Source organism: Pituophis catenifer, unplaced genomic scaffold, assembly GCF_029215685.1.
Source record: "Pituophis catenifer annectens isolate HBS135680 unplaced genomic scaffold, rPitCat1.0.hap2 SCAF_4, whole genome shotgun sequence".
Lineage (NCBI taxonomy): Eukaryota > Metazoa > Chordata > Lepidosauria > Squamata > Colubridae > Pituophis > Pituophis catenifer.
Window position 1 is genome coordinate 64,129,004 of NW_027256884.1, and position 26,296 is coordinate 64,155,299.

Genomic DNA, 26,296 nt, shown 5'->3' on the forward strand with positions numbered 1-26,296 from the left:
CATACAATATAATTGTACAAATGGTTAGACTAACTAGGACTGAAATTTATTTGTAATGGCATGCCCATCCAAAGAAAGAAATAATTTGGGAATTAGTATAGAAATCTAAACCTGAGATGACATAACTATTTTCAAAAACAAGAAATGGTCTATGAATACATTTATATCAAAATAATAATTACAAAAAGATATTATCACAGTCAAAATGGAAGAACTTCATGTGCTTATATCTCTCTTTTACCATTTCAACTGCAGGCACAAGAATGAGTATTCATACAAAGTAAAAGAGGTCTTCCTTTCAAAATGACATTTTCCTTTATAAACCTTTGTGGGGTGTGGGGAATGACCTTACTGAAATCCTGACAGGTTAGTGGAACTTCTTCAGCCTTTTCTAAGGTTTGGTTTTTAAAAGGACCTAATAACTGCATCACTAAAACAAAATAACTTCTGGAAGTATGCAAACTACAGTGTTAAACTGAGATGGCTGATCATGATTGTGAATAGCAAACCATCACAAACCAAATTAAATAAAGAAATACAAGATTAGCTAATTTTGTTTTGAATTTTGTCTACTATAAATAGTAGCTCTTCATAATATGCAATGTTAGTCACTTTCTAAACCAGGGGTTCCCAACCCCTGGGCCATGGCCCACTTCTGGGCCCCTCCCTTCTTCCTCCACACTGGCCCACAAAACCGAAAAGGTTGGGAAACTCTCTTCTAAATGACTTGAGACCACAAGTGACTGCTCTTGGAAAAGACTTTATTTTCACAAAAGGCCTAGAGAGTCTCATCTGGTATCTTCTTTTGAGTATGGAAAGACCATCAAATAGCAATTAAGTATTCGTTGGTAAGAAAATTTGCTTGAAGAGTTAAGAAATATTTTGTCAGAAAAACTTTACATATGAATTGTTAATATTCAACCACAATATGTCCTGGGATGCTTGATTTGAATCTTTATTTAATTATTCAGCTTCTGCTACTTTTTAAGTTCATATTATCATCAGAACATCACATTCTAGAAAGAAGCTTATCTGAAACATATAATAGGACCTGGCATCTATTAGATTTGGCTAAAAAGAAAACTTCTTCATGTGAGAAATGAAAAACTATGGTAATTTATACAAACATGACCTGAGCATATTAAATAATTAATATATGAAATACTTCCCTAGTAGATCTACTGATGAATAGTTTCCACTTATTCATGCTTTTTCATATATGCATATTGTTAAAAGAAACAAGCAAACAGACAATGAAATAACATTAAGCAATTTAAAAAATCAAGTAGCTTTTACTAAATTATTATAATCCTGAAAACTTTGGGTTGGCAAAGTCTTAATAACGTCAGAATAAGTGTCCTGGCATTTACCTTACTGTTTCAGATTTTTTTAAATGTGTGCATATTATTGAAGCTTAATATACATTACATGAAACACAAAAATAACAAAAATCTACATTTTTACAACAGCATTTTCAGTAATAATCCTTGTAAATTGTTAAATGACAGATTTTTATAACAACTACAGAGAAGTTCAGTAACTTTATGGTTTCATAATTGGAGTTTCTTTATCTTTTAAAGAAACACAAAACAAGTACACAAATAACTGCAGGAATTTACTGTTCACTAGTCTCAAATAACAGGGTGGAAAAACATATGACTCACCAGTTGAGAAAACCGTTGTGGATGTAATTGGATTTGTTGTTCTCTAATGTGCTTTACTTCCTGTGGCAATGTTTCAACTTCATGGATGGCTTCTAGAGTAACCTTCTGGGGCAGGACTTGGAAAAGTGATGTCACATACATCAAGATGGATTTCTTGTCAGGATAAGTTGTTGCAACATCTGCACGTGCACATTAAACATACAAAAAATATACTGTTTATAAGACTTCATAGAAAGAGGCTCCTCAGTAATTCATTTTTCATTTAAATTGACAGTAAACTAAAAACTGAATAGCTGTGAAGGATCATGCCAAGGCTAGCTAAAATTTAATTAATGAATGCTACATCCAAAGTGAAACAAAATATATAAATACATGGCTCATTTAAGCATTTGTGAGTTTTCTTGACTGCTATTTTAATGTCCTTTTTATTGCTTTTAAGTCTGGTTGTTGTTATTTTTTTACTGTCTTTATTCTGTTTCAACTGTGAGATGCTCAGAGTCATAAATATGAAATGGGTGGCTTATCAATTTACTAAATAAATAAGAAACAACAGTTAAGAAAAGAAGAAAAAACCCTATTCGCTCATAATTCCTACATATTTTCTCATTCATAATTCTTATTCTTTCAACATTTAAATACAAAAAAATACTTATTCATAATAATAATCTTATAGGTAGCCAAACAAGATTAATATTTTATTTGAAATATTCTCCAGTGTATAAAATAACTGAAGAAATTATATCAGTCTAATTGAAATGTTAGCAGCTGGAATTAGAGATGAAAAGAAAAAGAAAACGAACTGAATTTGGATGTAACATATTGATAAGAACTGCATCCAAATTCACATATCCACTAAATCAGGGGTGTCAAGCTTGATTTCATTGAGGGCCCTATTAGTGTTGTGTTTGACCACGGAGGGCCAAGGGTGTGGGGTGGGGCATGGCCATGGTGGGCGTTTGACACACCATGAATTTACTGTGGCAAAAATGCTCAAGATGCATTTTTTCCCTTTGCATTCAAAACAGCAGTTCCAGACAAAGAGAGATTTACTGTCCAAGAGTCTATCAATCGTTGTTACCAGTTCTGACACAGCCCTAGAGGAGGACTTAATATTAGTAATAATTTACAAAATTGATATACCACCCAATTCTCAATGACCCTGGGTGGCTCACAACAATTAAAAAAAATACAATTAAATCAATCACAGGTAAAAGATAAAAGATGACAAATTCAGTGATACGAGGGGGCTCACTCTCTCACATCAAAGACCTGGGTGAAGAGCCAGATGTTTTTGGCTCTTCTGAACAACAGCCATTCAGATCTTGCAGGGTACCTAGTTCTAGTTGGCAGATGCTGCTAAAGAGAAGATGAAAAAGGCCAAAATGGGCCGTGGGGTTCCTCTGCCTCCTGCATCACTCTGCCTCCTGTCCATGGGGCCGGCCTGGAAATATCAAAGGACTGGCCCGCAGTGCCTCTGCTGGCCAAAGTGGGGGGCAGGGGGGCATGCACAGGCCCCCATCACCTATTTTCGGCCTCCACTGCCTCCTGCAGCACTCTGCTGGCCAAAACGGAGCACAAAGGGGCCTCACACAGCCCTCCCATGGCCCATTTTCAGCTTCCATGGCCTCCTGCAGCTCTCTGCCAGCCAAAAACGCCCATGGCCCCCCTGTGCCCTGTTTTGGCTGGCAGAGGCAGCATATTTCCAAGCCGGCACTGTGGGCCAGATGTAAACACCCTGTGGGCCAAATCCGGCCAGCGGGCCTTGAGTTTGAGACTCCTGCACTAAATGATTAAAGGTTTGTAAAATGAAAAGAAAAAAAACACTATTTTATTTTCAAAATGTCACATCAAAAATGGGGAAAATATTTGCAATTTCTTATAGGTTTTTACAGTAATGAATAATACAGACAACTGCATTATCTATCTACATAGATAATCACATATTTTATTTTGGTCCTGCTGGGGGTATTACTTTCAGAAATCTAGTTGAATATAATTTTTTTTCTTTTAGTCAAATACATTATTTATATCAAAAAAATTAAAAAAAACACAAAATTAAAAGAAGCCAACATTTGTTCCTACTGATTTAGGTACATTAGTATATGCTTGAAACTTGTTTTCAGCTGATTTATTCCCCTCCCCATTTAAAAAAAAAACAAAGCAAAGCAAAAAGAATACCCAAATCACAACTAGTCTTAATTGAACTTAAAATACTAATCATCAAAGTAAAGCATTTCAGATTCGATTTCTCTTTTAATAATCAATCATAATTGGATATACAGGAGAAATACGTAACTGTAATTTTAATGAATATAAATATTCAAGTCCCAAAGGTACTTTTTTCAAGAGGCAACTGGACTTTCTAGTTTTTCTTTGACGACATTTCGCTTCTCATCCAAGAAGGTTCTTCAGCTCTGACTGGATGGTGGGGAATGGAAGGATTTATACTCCTTGCAGACAGCTGGTCGTTTGTATTTTTTTAGCGGGTTGTTAAGGTCACCTGGAGGTTTATCTGTATCATCAGGGTCACCTTAGCAGTTCAATTTTGACATAGATAGCCTCTTTAACCCCTAAAACCAGCGATACTCTCTGCCCAAATATGTTACGTACAACATTGCAAAATATCTAAGCACGTTATTAGCTCCTCCAGTTGGCAACACCACCCATCAAATCAACAATTCACAGGACAGGGAGGAACCGGAAGCATCGCAGCGATGCTGGCTGGGAAATAGCGGAGCTCCAACGAGCTTCGCAAACACCCAGCCAGACAAACCGCTGTCGGGGGGTCTTCAGACCAAAACTGTCTTGGAGGGACAGGGAAGAAAGAGAGGCACCTCTGAAGACCAAGAGGAACAGGCAAGTTCCTTGAAGGGTCGGAGGCAGCTCTTTGATCCGGTGGTGGGGCGGCAGCCATTAAAATGACCGCTACAAGCTGGGGCAACTGAACTAAGATTTGTGCAGGAATGGTGATTGAATAGAGTATTGTTACCAGGTGAGTTATTGACCAACTCACAGGTAAGGAGAAAAACTTTCTAAAGCTTAAAAGGGGTCCCAATCTGAAATAAGCGGCTAATTGGCACTTGGGAATTCAAAGTGAAGGGGGGAAAAAAACGAAGTGGAACTTTAAAACTAAAGCCCTAAAAGGAAAACTTTCTACCTGGACTTAAAATTGGAAACAATATAAGAAAAAGAAAACTAAGAGAAAGCATTCTTTAACAATAAAAGGAATTAAAAGAAAAAGAGAAAGTATTGTCTTTGTGGATTTATAATTGATATTTTGTTGCCTGGGGATTTGTGGATTGGAGAGAGACATCTGCTGGTGGAAAAGAAATACTGCAATAAGTGTTTTAAAGACTGAAAGAACAAAGGGAATTATTGTGAGAAGTTTTTAAAGGAGTATTTCAGTGGTGGGTTTCAAATTTTTTAATTACCAGTTCTGAGGGTGTGGCTTGGTGGGCATGGCATGGCTTGATGGGCATGGCTTGGTGGGTGTGGCAGGGGAAGGATACTGTAAAATCTCCATTCCCTCCCCAATCCAGGGGAAGGTTATTGCAAAATTCCCATTTCCTTCCAATCAGCTGGGACTTGGGAGGCAGAGAATAGATGGCGGGGCCAGTCAGAATTTTTACTACCGGTTCTCCGAACTACTCAAAATTTCCGCTACCGGTACTCCAGTACTGGTCAGAACCTGCTGAAACCCACCTCTGGAGTATTTGTTTAAACAGCTGAAGCAAGACTTCAAAAAGAATTGGAAAGGATAAAGTTTGAAATTGGAATGGTCTAAATGAATATCTGAATTGGACACTACTTGGAAATAAAAAAGGAAAAAGAGACATTATATGGACTTGAATTTGAATTATATATAAGTTAAAATAACAATAAACTAAAAAATCCTTGAAGTGACAACATGGAAAATTGGGAGTATGAGTATGAGGAACTAAGGGAGATGTTTCAAAAGGTGCAAGAAGCATTTAAGGGAAATAAAGAAGCAGAGGACTGGTTAGAATACAAAAAAAGGAAAAAGAAAAAACAAGTGCGAAGCAAGAACACAATGTTGGAAAGAAAATAATTGAAGATTAAAAAAATAGATGATTACACTGGGACTGATAGTGACAAAATAAAAATAGAGAGGGAGAAATATTTCTCAGAAAAGAAGAGAAAAGAAGGAAATGGGAAAAGATTGAGGGGAAAAATTAAGAGGGGAACAATCTTAAAAACTAGAGAAAGGATGAAGGAGAGATACAATAAATACAAAAAGAAAAAGAAGGAAATAAGACCACATCGACTCACTGTCCTTCTATTCTTCTTCTGGAGCTGTCACAACTTCAGCAGCTACTATGGCTGCCACCCCGTTGCTAGAAAAAAGGCTTCTCCCGGATCAACCAGGGACTTTGCAGTGTCCCTGGGATCATCAGGATGTGCCCTCCACTATCACAGTCAAAACAAGACTGTGAGGTCCAAAAAGGACCGTCCAGCAGCGAGGGTTTTGGCGGCAATCCTGGAGCCCAGGAATCCTCTGACCATTCAGTCACAACGTCAGCTCCTCCCCCGGCATTGATGTTTCTTTCTTTCTTTCTTTTTTTATTGAAAAGTTTTAAAAAATTTTACACATATTTTCCCTCCCCCCTCCCCCCTCCTGCCCCAACCCTCCCCCCCCCAGACTTCCCAGAGCAAATACAGGGTATAGCATTTAACAAACATAAAAAAACCCATACACTAACTATCTATAGATTTATCTCCCTCTTGCACTTTAACTCCCCTTGTTCATATCTAAATATAACTATTTAAACCAATTATTGCTTGAAAGTAATCAATCCACATTCGTTCTTGTCCGTTCTTCAATAATAAGCAAGTCTTCTTTCTTCCAGTGTTACACAATCAGAGCCCAGTTAAAAATTAACCATCACATCTCCAACCCTTACATATATTAACACATTAACAAAATATTTTAACCAATCTCAAATAAAATGTATTGTAAAAACCTTATTTTTACTTTTTACCCCATAAACTTATATTGATTCTTCCTGGAAACATTCCTTACTTAATAGCTTTGCATAAACTTATTCATCTTTTTCTCTACAAATCCACTACATATAATCAAATACCATCTTCACTATTTAATATCTATAAAAAATATTGTAAAAACCTTCCCTCAACCCTTGCACCATTTATATTTTCCTTATAACCCACAAGTTTATATTTATTCTTCAACAAAACATTCTTTAATATAGCATTAATGTAATTTATAAAAGTTTAAGTAATATCCTTCTTCTAACCCATAAACTTACATTAAATGATCTACACTGTCTATAACTTTTACATCCACAATATTTTTCTTTTAACCCATCAGTTTATATAAATTCTTCAACAAAGCATTCCTTGAAATATACTTCAAGACAAAAGTGAAAGTTTGGTCAGTGGCCCATAACAGTTCAAACATAACATTACTTAATATAACTTTTCAAAACAAATCATGTCCCTAAATATAAATAAATAATTCATTTTCACTATAATATAACTTTTCAAAACAAATCATATCCCTAAATACAGGTATAGTCATTCATTTTCACTATTACTATCCTCCCCAACAAGGAGGGTTATAGTTTTTCCATCTCCATTTTTTCCTGACTTTTTTGCGAATCTTCTTCTTCAGTCTTATTCCTCCGCCTTCTTTTATTTTTGTAAGTTCTTGAGTTTCCAACTGAAGTTGCTGTATCTTACAATCTTGTTCTCTTCGCAAAGTAGCTCCTTTCAGTAAACACACCTCTTTAACTGCGACTGAGAGTCCATTTTTGTAAAAAAAAAAGTTGTAAAGCTCCACTTCGAATCCTCCTTCTTATGTTAAAAATCCCAACGCCTCCTGACAATTTTCCAGTTGACTGTATCAAAGCCTCTGGAGAAATCTCTCTCAGTATTTCCTGGTTACTCTCCTTCAAACCTCTCAGCCTTTCCTTCTTAATTTGAAAAACATCCATTCCGTTTTCCAAAGGCACATTAAACTGGATTGTTTCTCCCACCTCTTCATTCAGCAGCTCACTATTATTTGGCATCTGAAATACCAATACAGTATCTTCACTTGTATTTTTGTAGTGAATTTGAGCAAAATCCTTCTTGAAAAATCCTTCGATTCTTTTCACTAATGCGGAGGTAAATGATTCTGAAATTTCTTTAAAGAGATCCACAGTCAGTATTTGTGTATTTACTGATGTATATAATGGTAAGCCTTCATCACTTTCAAAAAAGCCAGCCAATTTTTCCCCCCAATAAAACTTTCACTTTATACTTTTCCAGCAACTAAATCAATTATTCCAATCCTTAAGTGGTACAAGTCTTTTTTTAGAAATAATTTTTAAATCCTTCTCCTTTTAAAATAAAATCCTCTTCTTTTAAACAGGGGCTTTCAACATATGTTGTGTTAGATACAAAGTATCTAACTTTCACTTCTTCACACCCCGTTAGAATCAAACATCATCTTACTTTCCCTTTCTCCCATAGAAATTCAGAGGGAAGTGATAGACTTTTCGTAGTTAAAGTTTAGTACTTGCAATTTTAGTTTCTCCTGTATTTGCTCTGCCAGCTTTCCAATCCAAAATCTTTTTTAAAATTGACTTGCTGGGGTGGTCACGGCGTCTAGATCTGCTTGAAGCAGAAACATCCCGGATCCGGTCCATTGCAGCATTCTTAACAATCATGTCACTCATTTCACAACTGCTTCTCTTCACCACGGTGACAAAATAGGGTGCAAAACATAAAATGTGAGGACAGTCATGTTGTAGAATGAAGAGACCAAACAACATTCCTGGGTCAGCCAGAGACAGTTTTTATTGCGCAAGATTCAGAGGCAGATTGGTTCTTGCTATCTGAACAAAGGAAAGAGATCTAATACCCCTGTTTTATACTTTTCCAAGACAAAGGATTTTGCTAGCACAGCAGTTTTCCATATATGGTTAACATACATCCGTTACATGATAATTGAGATTTCCTAATTACTAAATTCCTGCCCTAATTTATAGTACATGAGATAATTTTAGCTAAACATCCTCCTTAGTTCTGTATCCGCTGATGCGTAGATTTATGGCTTCCTTTGATAATAAGTAACTTCTTGTTCCATATGGATGTCCTTACATTCTTGACAACTAGGTTCTTCAGAAGATATATATATATTTATTACCCAGGATGTAATTTAGCTGACTTAGTGTAATCTTCCAAACAAGTATTGTTCTTCCAAACCAGCACATTTCTTTCTTACAATAATGTAAATAAGGAGGGCCCTTCAGTGTTCATATAGCTGATCCTGCGTCATTCACATTAGTCATAATTGCGAGGACTGGTCAAAAGTGTGAGGATCGGTCAAAAATAAATTTTCAGCCCTCTGAGTAGTCCGTATGCACACAGGGACTACTCAGAGGGCTGAAAAAAGTGATTTCTGACAGGTTCTCACACTTTTGACCGGTCTTTGCACTTATGACTGGTCATCATTTATGCCCATTGCAGCATTCTTAACAACCGTGTCACTCATTTCACAACTGCAGTGCTTCATGTGACCGGGTGGGTGTGGCCAGATGGTCATGTGGCATCGCTTCTTTGCCTAATGACAGTTTGCTGCAATGGTCATAAGTGTGAAAAACGGTAATAAGTCACTTTTTTCAGTGCCATTGTAACTGTTGTAAGTCAAGGATTACCTGTACAAAAATACAAAAAGCTGCTTTGCTTGCAAAAAGCTGCCCTAAATACCAATCATTAGATTAGAAATACCTGCAAACTGGAGTTACAAATCAGGCAGGGTGCCAGAGCACTTTGAGGAATTAAAATAGTTAAAATGCAATGATAACTATCAGCAGCCAATTCTTGCTCTTAAAGTGAAACCCTTTAGCAGAGAGGTCATTTAAGCTCTCCAGAATGAAGCAAAGGAGCAAACAGAGTATTTGTTGCTTTTTAAACCAATTACCAGAACAAATAGACACAGGAACTAGCCAGATTTCCGAAGCTGCTTCTTTTCAGGAACAGAGATTAACATTTTTCCTTCCAAACAAAGCTGAATAGGGAAAATTATCTCATCACTAAACACAGGATTAAACATCACCAAGCACAGAATTAAACTTCACCAAAAACCAGTTTTAGACCAAAAGTCAGAAAGGGTATGTAAACTCACGTTTGAATGTCAATCTTTCTAGCTAGCCAAGAAGCCTTGCTGAATGTCACTCATCACTCATCATGGTTCCTTGTCATTAAAAGCTTCTGCTTCGTTATTCAATTATTTCTTCAAAGTGCTGATCATTGCACCCTGGCTGGAAGAACTCCAACAGGGGAGTATTTCCTCCCAACAGCAGTGTAAAAAGCTTAAAACAACCCTTCCCCTTAAAGAAAATCAAGGGGGAAAAAAAAGCCTCCAAGAAGCTCTGGAACTGGAAGCGACAGTAAATCTAGGCGTACTGCCAAGAATGTAATAAGGGTTATCGGAGAGGCAGTTTCTGTAAGCAGGGCAATAAAGATTAGGCTAGGAAACAAAAATTCCTTACAGAATTAAAAACAGATGTTTTTTTCTAACAACCGGTTCTCCGAATTGCTTAACTACTTAACAACCGGTTCTACCAAACTGGTGCAAACCAGTAGAATCCCACCACGGCCACATCCTCTGGTTATGGCCTGTGATGTCTGCCACGAAGTGATTGCCTCACCCTTGGTGGAACCCACACCGTGATTCTGGCATTGCTCCTGCCTGATCTCGGATGTGGTAGGAGGAACCACTGCAATGTCCTTGCGTGCAATCATGCCCAGGGCATGATTGCTATGCAGGACACCATTTTGCCTAGGAGCTGCATTAGCAGATCCAAAGACATTGTTTGGGCTGTTAGGATCTGACAGTGCCTTTATGCTGGTTTGGCATTCCTGTGACAAATACACCTCGCATGAGGTGGTATTTATGACTGCTCCCAAATATAGCAGTCACTTGGTTGGAGACAATTGGCTCTTGTTGAAGTTGACAGAAAATCCATGCTTCTGCAGTGCTTGTTTTGCTATTTCCAAGTCCTCCTTTGACCTGGCCTTTGTCGAGGACTGTATCAATATGTTGTCCAGATAGCATTGGACGCAAACCGGAATGGTTCTGAGATGTGCTGCCACTACTGCCAGCACTGTGGTGAACGTTCTGAGCACTGAGGATAGCCCAAATGGAAGGGCTCTGTACTGGTAATGCCGGCCGGCATAGCAGAATCGTTCCCCGGTAGTGACTGGAGGGACTGCATTTTGAATCTTTTGTATATTATGTAACAGTTTAATAGTTTGAAGTTTAAAATTGCTCTCCACCCCACCCACCCCGAAGCCTTTGGCACCATGAACAGGTTTGAGTAGAAACCTTGTCCTTGTTCATTTTCATTTCATTTCATTTTATTAGATTTCTATACCGCCCTACTCCCAAAGGACTCAGGGCGGTGCACAGCCAAACAATAAAAACACATACAATACAAAATTTAAAAAATAGAATAAAATCAAATTAAATAATTTTGGCCCCGACAAATTTAAAACCCCAAACTTTTAAACCCAATTTAAAATTGAATATATAAAATACTAAAAAATATTTAAAATTTTAAAAATCTTTTATAAAAGAGGGAGAAAATTAGGCCAGGCCGGCCTGGTGAAATAGTAAGGTCTTTAAGGAGCGGCGGAAGGTACGCAGATCTGGGATCCTCCGTCTCTCTGGGGGGAGCTCGTCCTATGAAACAGTTTCTATGGCCTGGATGTCCAGCAGATGTTGAACTGCTGTCTCCATGATGCTCCTTTTTGTCCTGTCCCTTGATATTGGGCACCTTCTGAAGGAGTTAAGGGGTGTGGATAGGCATTCTAGTGCTAGACCTCACTTTACTGTGTTCAGGACCCAAGCGTCCTCTGTTATTGTCACCCATTGGTTGGCAAATAGGCCCAGTCTTCCACTGATAGGTGGATTGCTCTTGCTGTCACTTGTTGCATCAGAAAGGCCTATTGGTTGAGCCCTGGAATGAACCTCTCCCAGGAAACTGTTGTCCTGTCTTGTCTTTAAATCTGGCTCTGTCCAATTGATGGGTCTGGCCATATGTGTGGCGCCTCTGGTTCTGCTGGTGACCAAAACTGCCATCTGAGGCTGGAAAGAACTGCCTGCGTGTATAGGGTGAGAAGTACCGCTGGGCGTGCCCATATATTTTAGGCAAATTTTTTCTCTTGTCCCTGGTTTCCACCAGTATTAATTCTATGGTCTTGCCAAATAGCTTGTTCCCCTTGACTGGGGCAGAAGCTAGCTTACATTTATGTTTTACATCCACCTGCCAATGGCGGAGTCAAACTAATAATCTTTCAGCTACCAAAGCTGCGATGGCTTTGGAAGCGTACTTAATGCCATTGAGAGTGGTGTCTGCTATAAGTTCCAGTGTAGTTATTACTTTGTTAAAATTCTGTTGTGATCAGAGATCACCAGGTGATGCTGTGTCCTGCATCTCATGAAGCCAGATCAGAGCGGCTCTGCTGAAAAATGAAGCAGTTGTGGTAGCTTTGACTGCCCATGCTGCTGCTTGCTGGACCTTATGAAGGGTCTGCTCTGCCTTCTTGTCTTTACCTTTCAAGCACTCCTCTGCCTCATTGGCTAGGATGGTTGAGGATTTTGAGGCAGCCACTGGGCCATCAATTGTTGGAGGTTGTAGAGACTGCAAATTCCGGCTCTACATTATAGATCTTCTTTTCGTTCCCACTTGGCTTTGGGAAAATCACTGGTTGGACCATTTGCCCATGCACCATCTCTCTGAACAGATCGGGAGAAGGAACAGTCTCGCATTCCACCATTGGGTTTGCAAAAAGCCTATCCTTTGGATCTGTCATAGATGGTTTTACCCTAGATGTCATCAGGTCAGTGCCCATGCCAGTTGCTGCCTTGGCCTTACTTAGCAAGAGCTTGTACAGACTTGTTTGAAACAGACCATTAAATTCTATAGCATCTTCCACAGTTTTCTATTCATCAGAGAATTCTGTCTCCTTTTGTTCCTCCTCTCCTGAAATTCAAGTCTCACTAGGAGTGGATAAGATGTAGGAGTTAAATCTTTGTAATGCCAGGCCCCCTTTGGCCTCTTTGCTGGTAAGGGGTAATCCTGTTCTGATATTCTCTTGACATTTATAGGGCTGGTCTGATCCTCCTGCTCAGACATGACCTGCGTTAAAGCCTCTGATATTAGAGCTTTCATCTTATTCATATGTGCAGGAGATCAAGCTCCTGCAGCTGTGGGAGTGTATGTAGCCTCCGGTGCCAGTCTCATCTTTTTTGGATGAGGTTGCCACTGATTTCCAAAGTCCTGAAACTTTCTTGTAATTCAAGCAATGATTCATCCTTTCCCAAACAAAAGATTGTTTGGTTTGATTACTCACCAGCTCCCTCTGGTGTTGCAGCTCTGGCACTAATGCCTTGCTGCTCCATCTCTATTGGCTGATATACTGAAGAGCGGGAAATCCCATTCTGCTCTGCCTCCTTTTCAGCTCTTGCAAAACTTTTCTCAATGGCTTTTTTCCTCCTCAAAGCCTCTTTCTCCTCTGCTTTGGAGAACTTACTGTAAAATAGAGACTTTCCTCTTATTTCAAGTGTAGCTGATTTTGCAGCTGCTCTGGGCCCTTCTGAGCTCATTTCTTGGGCTCAGCTTAGAGCAGGGGATCCCTGCTCCTCCCACTTGCCCCTGTCTCAGAGAAATCCTCCATGTTTGCCCCCTTTTTTCCCTGGGAAACAGGCAGATTCACTCATGTTGGAGCTTTACTGCACCGGCCCTTTTTTCTATGGCCGTTAATGAATGTACTCAGCTGAAACTGAGCAGAGATTTTATTATTCAAATGATGCCCTGGGGCTTCAGCTTTTCAGTTTAAAGCCATAGTAGACTGAGAGCTGATGCTTTTAAGGGATTGCTGCCCAACAGCTCCCCCCCCCCCGGCTGCAGAGACAGCCCGGTCTTTTTACTCACAGTTCTGCTACCATTAATTTTCCCTCTATTAGTTGGATTCTAGCCTAAAACTCTTTCCTTCGGGAGCACCTCTCCTTGCTTCTTCTTGCATGAAAGCTGAGTAAAAACCTGGGGAGGCGCAGTAGAAGGAGGCAAGACTAAATAAATGATTGACTCAGCTTCAAAGCAAGGAAGTGGAGGAACACCCACAAATTGTATTATCCTATTAGCACGATGAAAAATTAACAAAATTAGTACCCTGTTTCCCCCAAAATAAGATATCCCCTGATAATAAGCCCAATCAGGCTTTTGAGCTCATGGCAATAAGGCCAAGTGCTTATTTCAGGGTTCAAAAAAATATAAGACAGGTCTTATTTTTGGGGAAATACGGTATCTGTCTGTCTGTCTGTCTATCTATCTATCTGTCTATCTCACAGATTGAGAGAAAAATGAATTATTCCTGTAAAAATTATAACCTAAGTAACTCCATATTTAACCTTTATGTAATATGCTTTATATAACTGTTTTATATAACCTGAGTTTGGCTCTCCAACATTAATCAGAATATGACATGGGTCAGCATTTTGTTCTGGGAAAGATAACGGAACTGTGACAAAAGATAAGGAAACTGTGAATCCTGTTTTGAGGAAATAAATGTTTTGGTACATTCTCAGTTGGGTCAGGATGACCTAAGTTCTATTGAAAAAGAGGAAGAGTCATATTTTTGGAGGGGAATTTGGAGGGGAATTCCAGGGTGGAACATGTGAATGGACGCCAAATTGTTATATAAGACACAAAAACAATATCTGGCGGGGGCATTCTAATTGTTTTGCTAACTGTCTGAAACTGTATTTAAACCATGTAACCAGAGTGATTAGACATTCTCTCTCTTTCATGTGAGAACCCTTTTGCAAAAGCTTACTATATCTATCTATCTATCTATCTATCTATCTATCTATCTATCTATCTATCTATAAAATCTGCTTTTTACTTGTTCATGGTCTCTGTTTCACTTTTTATTAGGTTTGCTATTTTTTTTAAATCTCACACAGATAGTGGCAAAGAGCCTGATAATTTTCCAAATTTTTATAGTTATGCCTAGTACATTTATTAATTCTTTACTTCACCAACCCACAATCAAACAACTTTAGACAAATGGCATGAGTTGATCTCAAATTCAATGAACATAATATTTATTTTTCTAAAAAAGATGAAAATAAGGTATGTGAAATAAATTTACTCAATATGGTAGGCTTTGGTATGATATGATCAAGGATAGCTGTGTTTTCAAGAATTCTGAGAGGAAATCTCAGAAGATAGGGATGATACCAAATTAATAAAATGTATTTATAGCTCAGCATTATGGCTGAGATGATGTGTTTAGAAAGTCATAGATAAACAAACATGGCTAAGGACACAATATAAATCCAAATTTGATTTTAAAGACAATGAAATGTTCCTAAATTTACCACAGTTTCAGTGTGGCACATTAAGCGTAAAGTATACTACAAAAAAGGAATAAACCACAGAAAATATATAGAGCCCAAGATGCAAGAAAAATGTTGTCAGCTTTGAACCGAATCTGCAGCAGCCATTTTTCTGTTCCTCAGTTGCCACACAGAGGGGGAAAGAGGTTGGAATGCCTTACTAGACACAACAGAGAGGTTTCTTGTGAGAGCCAAGGTCATCTCTATTGGCAACGGATAAGGCCGGGGAAGAACTGCTTTGATAGGCTATTGTGTATCGAGCAAGGGGGTAGAAATGGACCCAGCGAAAGTAAAAACCTGTTGTGGTCCACCAGCAGCCTGCGGAGCTGGCAGCGGAGTTGGATGGTGAGGAGGCTGGGGAGGAACATGGGCCAGTCCTGGAGTCTGGGGAAGGCTCAGATGCATTGGGGGCAGAGATGGGGCCATGGCCATCTGGTAGTTATGCGCGGACTCTGGAGCCTCCAGATTTGGACATCAGAGAGGCAGAGGAACAGGAGGTGTCTGTTTCTAGTGCGTGCATGTGCAGAGCTGCCAGAAGGCAAGAACAGTTAAAACTAAAGGGATGACTTGGGAGTAAGGCCTGGAGATCATTGGGCCCTCCCATAAGGCTTAAAAGAGGAGCAAAGGCACATGGGCTCTTTGCAGGAAAGCAATGTTGTTAATTCTGTTCCCAGTCAGCATCTCTGTTTGATTCTGGACTCTGTATGGCTTTGCCAAATAGGTCTTTGGTGTCAAGGGAAATAAAGGTTGGTGATTATCCCAAAGAACTTCTCCCAAAGGACTTTTTGCAACTAATTGGGACTCAGCTGTGAATGAACATAATTGCTGTTGCAATAAAATAGGTTTGGGGGACTACTCATGTGTTTTAATGACTCAGGAAGCCTAGGTCACAACAAAACCATCCTGGAGTGGCAACCCCCTTGAACCCACAAGCATCCCATTTTCTGCCACCATGGCCCATTCTCCATGGTCTGTTCTCCGCGGCCCGTTCTCCATGGCCCATTCGCCACCACTGTGGCCCGTTCTCCATGGCCCATTTGCCACCACTGTGGTCCATTCTCTGTGGCCCATTCACCGCTGCCACCACAGCCCATTTGCTGTAGCCCGCTCACCTTAGCCCATTCGCTGCAGCCTGTTCACCATGGCCCGTTTGTTGCCGCCCATTCACCTCCATCACCTATTTGCCGCCACTGCCTGTTCGCTGCCACCAAGGCCCATTCGCTGCCACCACGGTCCATTCACCACTGCCCATTCGCTGCCTATCAGCGCAATTGGTGGCAAATGGGTGGTGGCGATAAGTGGCGGCGATCTCTGCCACCTAGAACAGCTGATTGGTGCCACACCAAACCCCCTCCTCCCACCGCAATATTCGCTCTATGAGACGCACAGACGTTTCCACCCACTTTTTTTGGGGGGGGGGAAGTGCATCTTATAGTCCAAAAAAGTGCATCTTATAGTCCAAAAAACCAATTGGGCTAGCCTTTTGCTGAAGTGGCATACAATAACACTGTATGTAGCAGCATGGGCTTTACGTCTTTTTTTTTTCAATTTTTTTTTATTTTTTTAGCATAAAACATAAAATACATCTTTTTAGAGCAGGGGTTTGGTCCGGCTTAATATAAGTACAATTATTCACATTCCCTCAATCAATTTTGTTCCAAATTTTAAAATCTTTAAGAAGAAAAAATAAAAAATAAAAAAATTCTTATTCTAAACATTTATCATTCTACTATAACACCCAAAATTCTAAACAATAAACACCGTTCTAAATCTTTATCATTTTAACAATTAATATTTCATATATATTCCTCAATCCTAAAACCCATTGCCTCAAAATTATATTTTTTCTCTCTTCAATGACAACAGATATCCAATTCTTGACAAAAAATATTTTCCTCCTCTCTTAAAATCATTTTGAAATAAATCAACGTTTCTTTCTATATTTATTACTTTCAAAATATTTTACCTTAATACTTCAAATTTATTCTCAAATTCTATTAGACCAGCTATTTAACTGATTCATGGTTTAAATATCTATTTCCCAGTTATAATTTCCAATATTCCTTTCTCCATTTATTTAACTGGTTCACAGTTCAATTACTATTCTCCAATAATGTCTCTTCCACTTCCTCCTAGGTTTATTTTTAAGCTGGTTCGCATCTTAATCAGCTGCTTTCCAGCAATACTTCCTCCACTCCTTACCTTAATTATTTTGGCTGGTTCACAGTCTAATTTTAACTGCATACCAACCTTCTCCTTTACTCCTCCTAAATCTAATGTAAAACTGGTTCACAACTCAGATGGTTGCCTTCCAGCAATGCTTTCCTCCACTCCTACCTCTATTTTTAACTGGTTCACAACTTTATTTCAATTGATCCCCAGGTATAGTCTCCTCCACGCCTACCTTTTTATTTTTTGCTAGTTCACAGCTTTGCTTTAACTGCTTTCCAGCGCATATTTCCTCCGCTCCTCACTCCTATTTTTATTTTTAACTGGTTCTCAATTTGCATTAACTGTTCTCCAGTATGATGCTTTCCTCCACTCCTACCCTATTTGTAAGACTGGGTCTCAGCTTTTCTTTCACTGATCACCAGAATCTTACTTTATATTTTCCTCCACTCCAAGATCTCTTATTCAATTATTTAGCTTCAAATTTCTTCAAAGTGTATCACCAATGGTATTTTCAATCTATTCTCCTCCGTATCGTTTGCTAATTTTTTTTTTAAAAAAAATACATTTCAACAAATATCTTATCTCTTATTTTCTCCTAAATTTTCTCCCGTTACTTGTTTATTTCATATTTTAATACAAACATCATTTTAAACATTTTAAATTCATTTTTCTATGTTTATTAAATCTATGAATAATTCTTTTAAAATCCAACACCTTAAAAGAAAAAAACATTTTCTTCCAAATTATTAAATCTATAAATATTACTTGTTAAAGATTTAAAATTCAAAAAGGCATTAGAACATCCAAAACTCATGCTTCTTCCTTCAAACATTTCTTAATCAAGTTATTTATATGTTTATATAAAAGTAATAATAATTATAGAAAATGGGAAATAGTGACAATAATAATGTAATTACCTTAAAATGGTGACAATAATCATAATACAGCAATAATAATAGTGAGAAAAAAAACTAAGAAAAGGGAAGAGGATAGAAATATATCAAAACAAAGGAAAAAAGAAAGAAAAAAATCAAATAGATAAAAAAATTAAAGAGGAAAAACAAAAACAAATAAAAAGATAGAAAAAGGAAATAGAGAGAGATGATATAATAAGAAAAAAAAAAAGAAATGTCTCCTAACTCTATTCATTCACCCAAAAACTATTATATCTATTTAAATCAAAATATAATAATTTGTTGTCTTGTTACATAATATATTCCAATATTCCTTTCTCCAGTCTGTCCAAATATATTTCTTCTCCATTTTAATACCATCAAAGTTCCAACTTTTTTTAAAAAAAAATTAGTTCTGGGCTATTCCATATATGGTATCATCATGTCCTTCTTGTGCTGCCACACCCTTCTCTTATTACCACATCTGTTAGTTCAGTTTCCATTGTTCCATTTAATTTCTTCCTTCTGATCTTCAATAAATTCTCCAATAAACAAATTTGTCTATCCAGAATCAGGCTCTCTTAATCTGAGTCTTTCTCTTTTTTTCCCCTCCAAATTAGTCGAGTTTAAAGAGACAAGTAACAAAGTTTTTCCCTTTATGTAACAAGTAGGCAGTCTGTAAATCAGTAACAAGCAGTCAGTCTGAAGTTCACACTTTCATTTGCCAATTAGCATCCATTTTCTCTGCCTCCGTGTCTTCTTTTTTTTCTTTATTTTTAAAAGCATAGTTATTTCTTCTTCTCCTTCCTCTCTCTCTAACATAGTCCAATCTCATTTTTCCATACAAAGGAAAAAAAAACCCATATCCAACACTGTAATGCAGCCATTTCCAAAAAATCATTATTTCACGTTGTTCTCTAACAGGTCTTTTGCCTTTATGCCCCAATAGTTCACAGCCGCTGTTAAGGCTGGGGCAAAGACTCATCTTAATCCAGAGTCCATGGGCAGTTCCCGCCTGGGCTGATGATCACTCACCCGGCAAACAAACTCCCGGCTCTGTTCTCCGCTTCTCCTCCTCTCCTCCTGTGCATTCTTGTGTCCCGGTTGCCGCGGTTTCAGGGCAGCCGCCATGGCTGCCGCTTTGCCACCGCCAGTGCAGAGGGCAAGCCTCCGGCCCTGAGGAACCTGCCCATTCCTCTCGGCCGACCGAGGGGTCCCTCTTTTTTTTTTATTGAAAAAGTTTTAAAACAAACACAATTTCCCCACAACCCTCCCACCCAACCCCCCAACCCTTCCCCGACTTCCCAGAGCAGATCACAAGGTATTTCTATTGACTTTTAACAATAAACTAAATTGCTTAACCAATCATTAAATTAACACCCCCTAAAAAAAAATTCTTAACCCCCCATATATAAAATCCTACTTCTTAGACATAAAACTTCTAATATCACTTATATAGCGCTTATACAGATAAAAGAAATCAATCATAAGCTATTTGATATTTTTTGGTCTGATACTTATTTTGTATCTTCTCCAGTCCTGTATATACCTTTCTTGTGTTTGATCCTTCAAATATGCTGAAATTTTAGCCATTTCAGCTAAGTTAGTTACTTTCAATATCCAGTCATCAATAGTAGGCAAAAAGTCCTTCTTCCAATGTTGTGCTACCAACAATCTTGCTGCTGTTATCAAGTTCAAGATCAGTTTAGTCTCTGCAACTGTACAGTCCGTGGTTATACCCAATAAGAACAACTGTGGAGTAAATTTCAGTCTCTTTTTAAGAATATTCTGCATCACCCACCAAATCTTTATCCAAAATGCTTTGATTTTTCTACAAGTCCACCATATATGATAATAAGTTGCATCATCACAGTCACATCTCCAACATTTAGCTTGCACATTGGGATACATACATGATAATTTTTTGGGATCTAAGTGCCATCTATAAAACATTTTATAAAAGTTTTCTCTTAAATTTTGTGCTTGTGTAAATTTCACATTTCTAATCCAAATCTTTTCCCAAGTCTCCATCATTACTGGCTCTTGAAAGTTTTGTGCCCATTTAATCATACAGTCTTTAACCAGTTCCGTCTCAGAGTCTATTTCCAATAAAGCATTATACAACCTTTTAATATGCATTTGTTTTTGATCTCTAATTTGTTTTACCAAATTCTCCTCATTTTGCACAAAGCCAGTTTTTTGATCTTCCTTCCATCTAGCTTGAAGTTGACCGTACTGAAACCATGTATAAATTATACCTTCTTCTCTCAATGTATCTAAAGATTTCAAATACATTACCCCCCTTTCCATAATAAGAAGCTCTTTATAAGTAATCACCTCCTGTTTTTGTTCTATACTTATATTTTCTATTGCATGTCTAGGATTTGCCCATACAGGTATCTTATAATTTAACTTATATTGATATTTTTTCCAAACCCTCAACAAAGCATTTCTAAGTATATGAGCCTTAAATACTTTATCCACTTTTTTGTCATATAACAAATAGGCATACCATCCATATAACAAATCATAACCTTCTAGATTCAAAATTCTCCCCTCAGTTAAATTAAACCAATCACTAATTTGTGATAAGACCGCTGCTTCATAATATAGTCTTAAATTAGGCATTTTAAGACCCCCTCTTTCACGTGTATCTTGTATAATTTTCATTTTAATTCTGGGTTTTTTCCCAGCCCAAATGAAAGTATTAACACCTTTCTGCCATTCTCTCAGATTTTCATCTTTCTTAAGCACAGGTATCATTTGGAACAAAAATAAAAATCTAGGTAACACATTCATTTTAATTGCTGCAATTCTTCCCAATAAAGACAACTGTAATTTTTTCCAATTTTCCATATCCTTCTGTACCTTCTGCCAGAGAACCTCATAGTTATTTTTGTATAATTTTGTATTTGAAGCTGCTATGTATACTCCTAGATATTTAACCTTTTTAACTATTTCAAAATCTGTTAATCTTGCTAGTTTATCTCTTTCAGGTATAGTCATATTTTTAACTATCATCTTTGTCTTATGTGAGTTAACTTTAAATCCTGATACTTTCCCATATTGATCAATCATATCCAATATATATGGAGCCGACTCTATAGGATGGGATAAGGTAACAACCAAGTCATCTGCAAATGCTCTTAGTCTATAATCTTGTTGTCTAATTACAATACCCTTCAATTTTTCTGAGTCACGTATCTTATTCAATAGTACTTCCAAAGTCAAAATAAACAATAATGGGGACAGAGGACACCCCTGCCTTGTTTCTTTCTCAATTCTAAAAACCTCTGTTAAACCTCCATTGACTATAATTTGTGCTGTTTGCTGCTGGTATATCTCTCTAATTCATTGTATAAAATATTCCCCAAAGTGCATTTTCTCTATTATTTTAAACAAAAATTGCCAGTTCAAGCGATCAAATGCCTTCTCTGCATCCAAAAATATAAACGCTGCAGGGACTTGATTATTTTTTTCCAAATATTCCAGTAAGTTTACAATTTGTCTAACATTATATCTCATTTGTCTCCCTTTTATAAACCCTGATTGGTCATTATGAATTATTTGTTGCATAACTGGCATTAATCTATTAGCTAGTATCTTAGCAAAAATCTTATAATCAGTATTCAGAAGTGAAATTGGCCTAAAATTCTCAGGTTTGATGGAATTTTGATCCTCCTTTGGAATTAGTGAAACAAAGGCTGTTTTCCAGGAAGGTGGTACTCCTCCTCCTACTTGTATTTTATTAAATAAGATTTTGAGCGGTTCTAACATTTCAGATTGTAAATGTTTATAATAGACAGCTGTTAGTCCATCTGTTCCTGGAGCTTTACCTATTTTTAATTGTTTAATTGCCCCAACAATTTCCTCGGATGTTATTGGCTGATTCAATCTCTCTCTCTGTTCCAGTGTTAATTCAGGGATCTCCATCTTTAAATATCTATCAATATCAACATCTTGAATTACATCTTTAGCATATAACTTTGTATAGAACTCCAAAAAAGCCTTTTTTATTAAATTCTGTTGATGAATCTCCTTACCTCTAAATTCTATCTTGTCTATAACACGTGATTTTTGTTTTTTTCTCATCGTGTAAGCCAACCATCTCCCAGGTTTATTAGCGTTACAAAATGTATTATGTCTGGCATATTGTATGCTGGTTGCTACTTGTCCAGCCATTAACATATTAAATTGCTCTCTTAAGATATTAATCATATCTTTTGCCTTTTTATCTCCCGGGTTAATTATAAGCAATTGCTCTTTCTTTTTAATTTCCTCCTCTATCTCTTTCCGTCTGTTTTGTTGTTTTAGTCTATATTTATTATTCAAGAAAATTAATGTTCCTCTCATATATGCCTTACTCGCATCCCAAACCATCTCCATCGAGGTTCCTTTATTCATATTGTTAACAAAAAATTCTTTCATTTGTTTTTTAAGTTCACTCAAGTTATCTTCATATCTAAATAAATTCTCATTTAACCTCCAAGACCTCCTTTCCCCTCTTTCCTGCTCTAGTTCCACCCAAACCAGGCTATGATCGGTTAAAGTTCTTGGACATATCTTCGTATTCTTCACCCTAGAAAAAAGATCATTTGTGGTTAATATAAAATCAATCCTAGAAAAAGATTGATGCCTGTCTGAAAAAAAAGTAAAATCGCTTTCCAATATGTTCCTTTCTCTCCAAATGTCTCTGAGCTCCATATCCTCCAAAATATCAAAAAAAGATTTAGGCAACTTAGCACGCATGGATATCTTGGAAAGACTTTTTTTTATCTTTCTGGGTATTTATTACCCCATTCCAATCACCCATTAGAAGTAAAGATCTGTAATCCCACTGTAATATTTTAGTATGTAAAAGTTTATAAAATTTGTCTTGTTGTTGATTAGGTGCATATACTCCAATTACAAGCAGCTTCCCATTCTGTGTTGTTAATTCGATTGCAATATATCTACCTTGAGTGTCAGCCTCAATTAAATTGGCCAATAAGCCTCTTTTAACATATATAACTAGGCCATTTTTCTTCTCTGGTGCTGATGCAACAAAATGTGTACCTAATTTCGAATTTATCAAATATTTTTGATCTGAGGATTTAATATGCGTTTCTTGCAAACAAATGACATTATTCTGAAATTGCTTCAAGTAGTGAAATATTTTCTTTCTTTTTTGTGGAGAATTTAAACCACTGACATTCCAAGATAAGAATTTATTTGCCATCTCTGGGCCCTCCAAGCTTTGAGAGCATCAGCTGAACCTCCTCCGCCATTTTAGACTTCGGCCTAGCTCCTCCCACTGCTTGTGTTTTTTGGACTTGTTGGGTTGAATCTTGAGGCTGTCGTGCCAGATGTTGTTTGTAAGTAGCTCTTGTCAATCGTTGATCTTTTGGCAGCTCTATCATCTTTAATGGCTCAAGGGTTGGTGGTGGACCCCCACTCAAGAGTAAATCTTCTTCCAAATTAGCTCCTCCAGCGAATGCTTGAGCATAAGTTTGTGGTTGCCCTCCCTCTTTCTCTTGTTGTATCATTTCCAATTGCTTTCTAGCACCCCCTGGTGAGGGTGGCCTTCCAGCCTTTAAAACATTGACGTAAAAATCTTTTGCCTTTCCAACTGTGTTTAAGCGATGTCTTTGCCCAGCGTATGTCACTATTATCCCAAATGGGACATCCCATCTGTACTGGAGCTGCTGGTTTCTTAGTTCATTCACCAAAAAACCAAACTGCTTTCTGTCTCTTAACAGTTTAGGAGGAAGCTCTTTCAGGACCACCAGCTCTTGTCCATCCACTTTAATCTTGTTTCTATAAGAAGCTTGCAGAATATCATTTCTAATTCTCCTTGTTGTGAAATAAATCACCACATCTCTTGGTAGCTGCTTTTGTTTTGCCAGCCAGGAATTAACCCTGTAAATTTTGTCCATTTGAATTGCCACATCTTCTGGCCTTTCTGAAATCAGCTCTGCTAAAGCATTGGAACAAGTATCTTTTAAGTTTTCACCACTCTTTTCTTTCAAACCTCTCAGCCTCAGGGCAAATTCCATTGATCTGTATTGTAACATAACCATTTCGTCATCCACTTTCTCTGTTTGTATCATAACCTCTCCTAATTTAGTTGCAAGCTCCAAGTTAGCACCATCAATTTCCCGTGCTCTCTCCTCAATCTTTAACATATGATTAGCCAGTCCTGAAACTGCAAAAACAATGTCATCTCTTATTTCATCATGTTTTTCCTCCACCACACCTTTAATTTTCTTTAACTCCTCTGAAAATTCTTTCATCATTTCTGCCTGATTGTTCAGGGCACCCATTATAAATTCTTTAAGGTCTTGTGACTGTGTATCAGCCGGAAGTTGTTGTTTTTGAGTCACTACAGGGGAACCTCCTCCCCCTTTAGAAGTTGGTGGCTTTAGTTGTTTAGCAGCCATTTTATTTTAAAAAGAGTTTTTTTCCTTTTGCAGCCACAAAGTCTTATAAACAGTCTTACAAAGTGTATTTCAGAGTTTTTTCAAAATAAACAGTCCTCTCTTCAAGCTATACTCAATCCCCAGCAGTTTTCTCTTCAGGCAGAGGGCTCTTAACAAGCAATTTCCCTTTAACTTTCACTTTCCCTTCCGCCCATAACAAAGGCTTCCTCTCCAGCCTCCAGCTCAAGAGAGCTCCGTTTGCAACAATGTATTCACGGAGTTAAGTTTTGTTTCTTTTAAAAAGCTTGCACTCTTGCTTCCGCTCTGTCTGCCTTGTTAGAAATCATTAGAACTCACTGTTTGCCGGCAGAATTGGACGCAGACGTCTTGCTCTGATTAACAGAGGCACCAGCAATCCGGAGCAATGGGAGGGGTGAACTGGGGAGCTCTCACCCTCTGAGTCCCTGGAGTTAATCCAGGGATTTTCGGGGAGCTCTACCCACCCCCTCCGACTCTCCTCTCCTTCTTTGCCCAAGGGAGAGTTTTTTCAAACCGCCGGACAGCAGTTTAGCGCTGTCAGGGCAGTTTTTACAGATCGGGTGGCTGGCGGTCTATGGAGACCGTCTTCGTCATCTGCGGAGCCACCGGAAGCAAGTCCCTCTTCATGCCCCCTGTCCTACAGGACAGGGGAGGTCCGAAGACCTGCTGGCGGAGGCTTGGCAGACAGGGTTTTCGTGGGGCTCCAAAGAGCCCGCTATTTCCCCATCTGGTTCCCCATGGCGCCAACTGGAAGTCATCCTTTACATCTTTTAAGGTGGCCACAGGGGTGGAATTCATCCCCTTAGAGTCTACTCTAAGCTGTATAAGGGAAGGCTACAGTACTTAGTACAGTGGAAGGGTTACCCCTCTCTGAAGCCACTTGGGTGAAGAGTCAGAATGTAAGAGCAGATAGCTTGATCAGAAAATTCCATGAGAAAAATCCACAAAAGCCAAAAGGACAGCCAGGGAATGGCAGGGGTGGTTAGTGAAAATTTAACCTGACTTTACTTGGTATTTTCCAGAAACTTCTCACTCACTAGGGGAGAACCAACTGTCAACTTTGAACCAAACCTGGGAGCAGCCATTTTTCTGTTCCTCAGTTGCCACACAGAGGGGGAAGAGTGGAAGGAGGTTAGAACGCCTTATTAGACACAACAGAGAACTTTCTTTTGAGAACCAAGGTCTATTGGCAATGGATAAGGCCGGGAAAGGAGTGCTTGGAGAGCCTGCCAATTAACCCAATTGGCCAACATGACCTGTGACATGGAGTATTTCTTATTTTAATTATACTGAAACTGCAGGAAAGATTTAGAGTTGGTTTTCCTTTGAAGCTGTGCTGATATGATGTATTCAATAAAGAAGAGTTTTGAGGAGGATCCTAGTTTCAGAGTTCTGATTTGCTTGGGTTCATTAACCTGAGAACAATATTGAGAGATTATAAGTAACTAGGCAGTAAAGTTAAGGAGCTAGGAGCACAAGTGAGGGGCTGCCACAGAGAGGAGGGGGTCAAGCTATTTTCCAAAGCACCTGAAAGCCAGACAAGGAATAATGGATGGAAACTGAACAAGGAGAGATTCAACCTGAAAATAAGGGGAAAAAAAGTTGCAGGAAAAAATTATTTCCCCATCACAAATACACAAATAATGAAAACAAATAATTTGTTATTACAAATCAAGTCCACCAAGAAGAAGATATTTG

At 38.2% G+C, this 26,296-nt stretch overlaps 1 protein-coding gene across 7 annotated transcripts in view; it reads right to left on the reverse strand.

Moving 5' to 3' along the window:
• The window catches only part of DMD (dystrophin), a 2,096,968-nt gene that overhangs the window by 1,406,532 nt on the left and 664,140 nt on the right, over positions 1-26,296 (reverse strand). For all 7 annotated transcript variants that reach the window (XM_070944209.1, XM_070944203.1, XM_070944204.1 and 4 more), the window contains exon 8: positions 1,665-1,843. In XM_070944209.1, the coding sequence (XP_070800310.1) occupies positions 1,665-1,843 (179 nt within the window). The remainder of the gene's footprint in view (positions 1-1,664; positions 1,844-26,296) is intronic.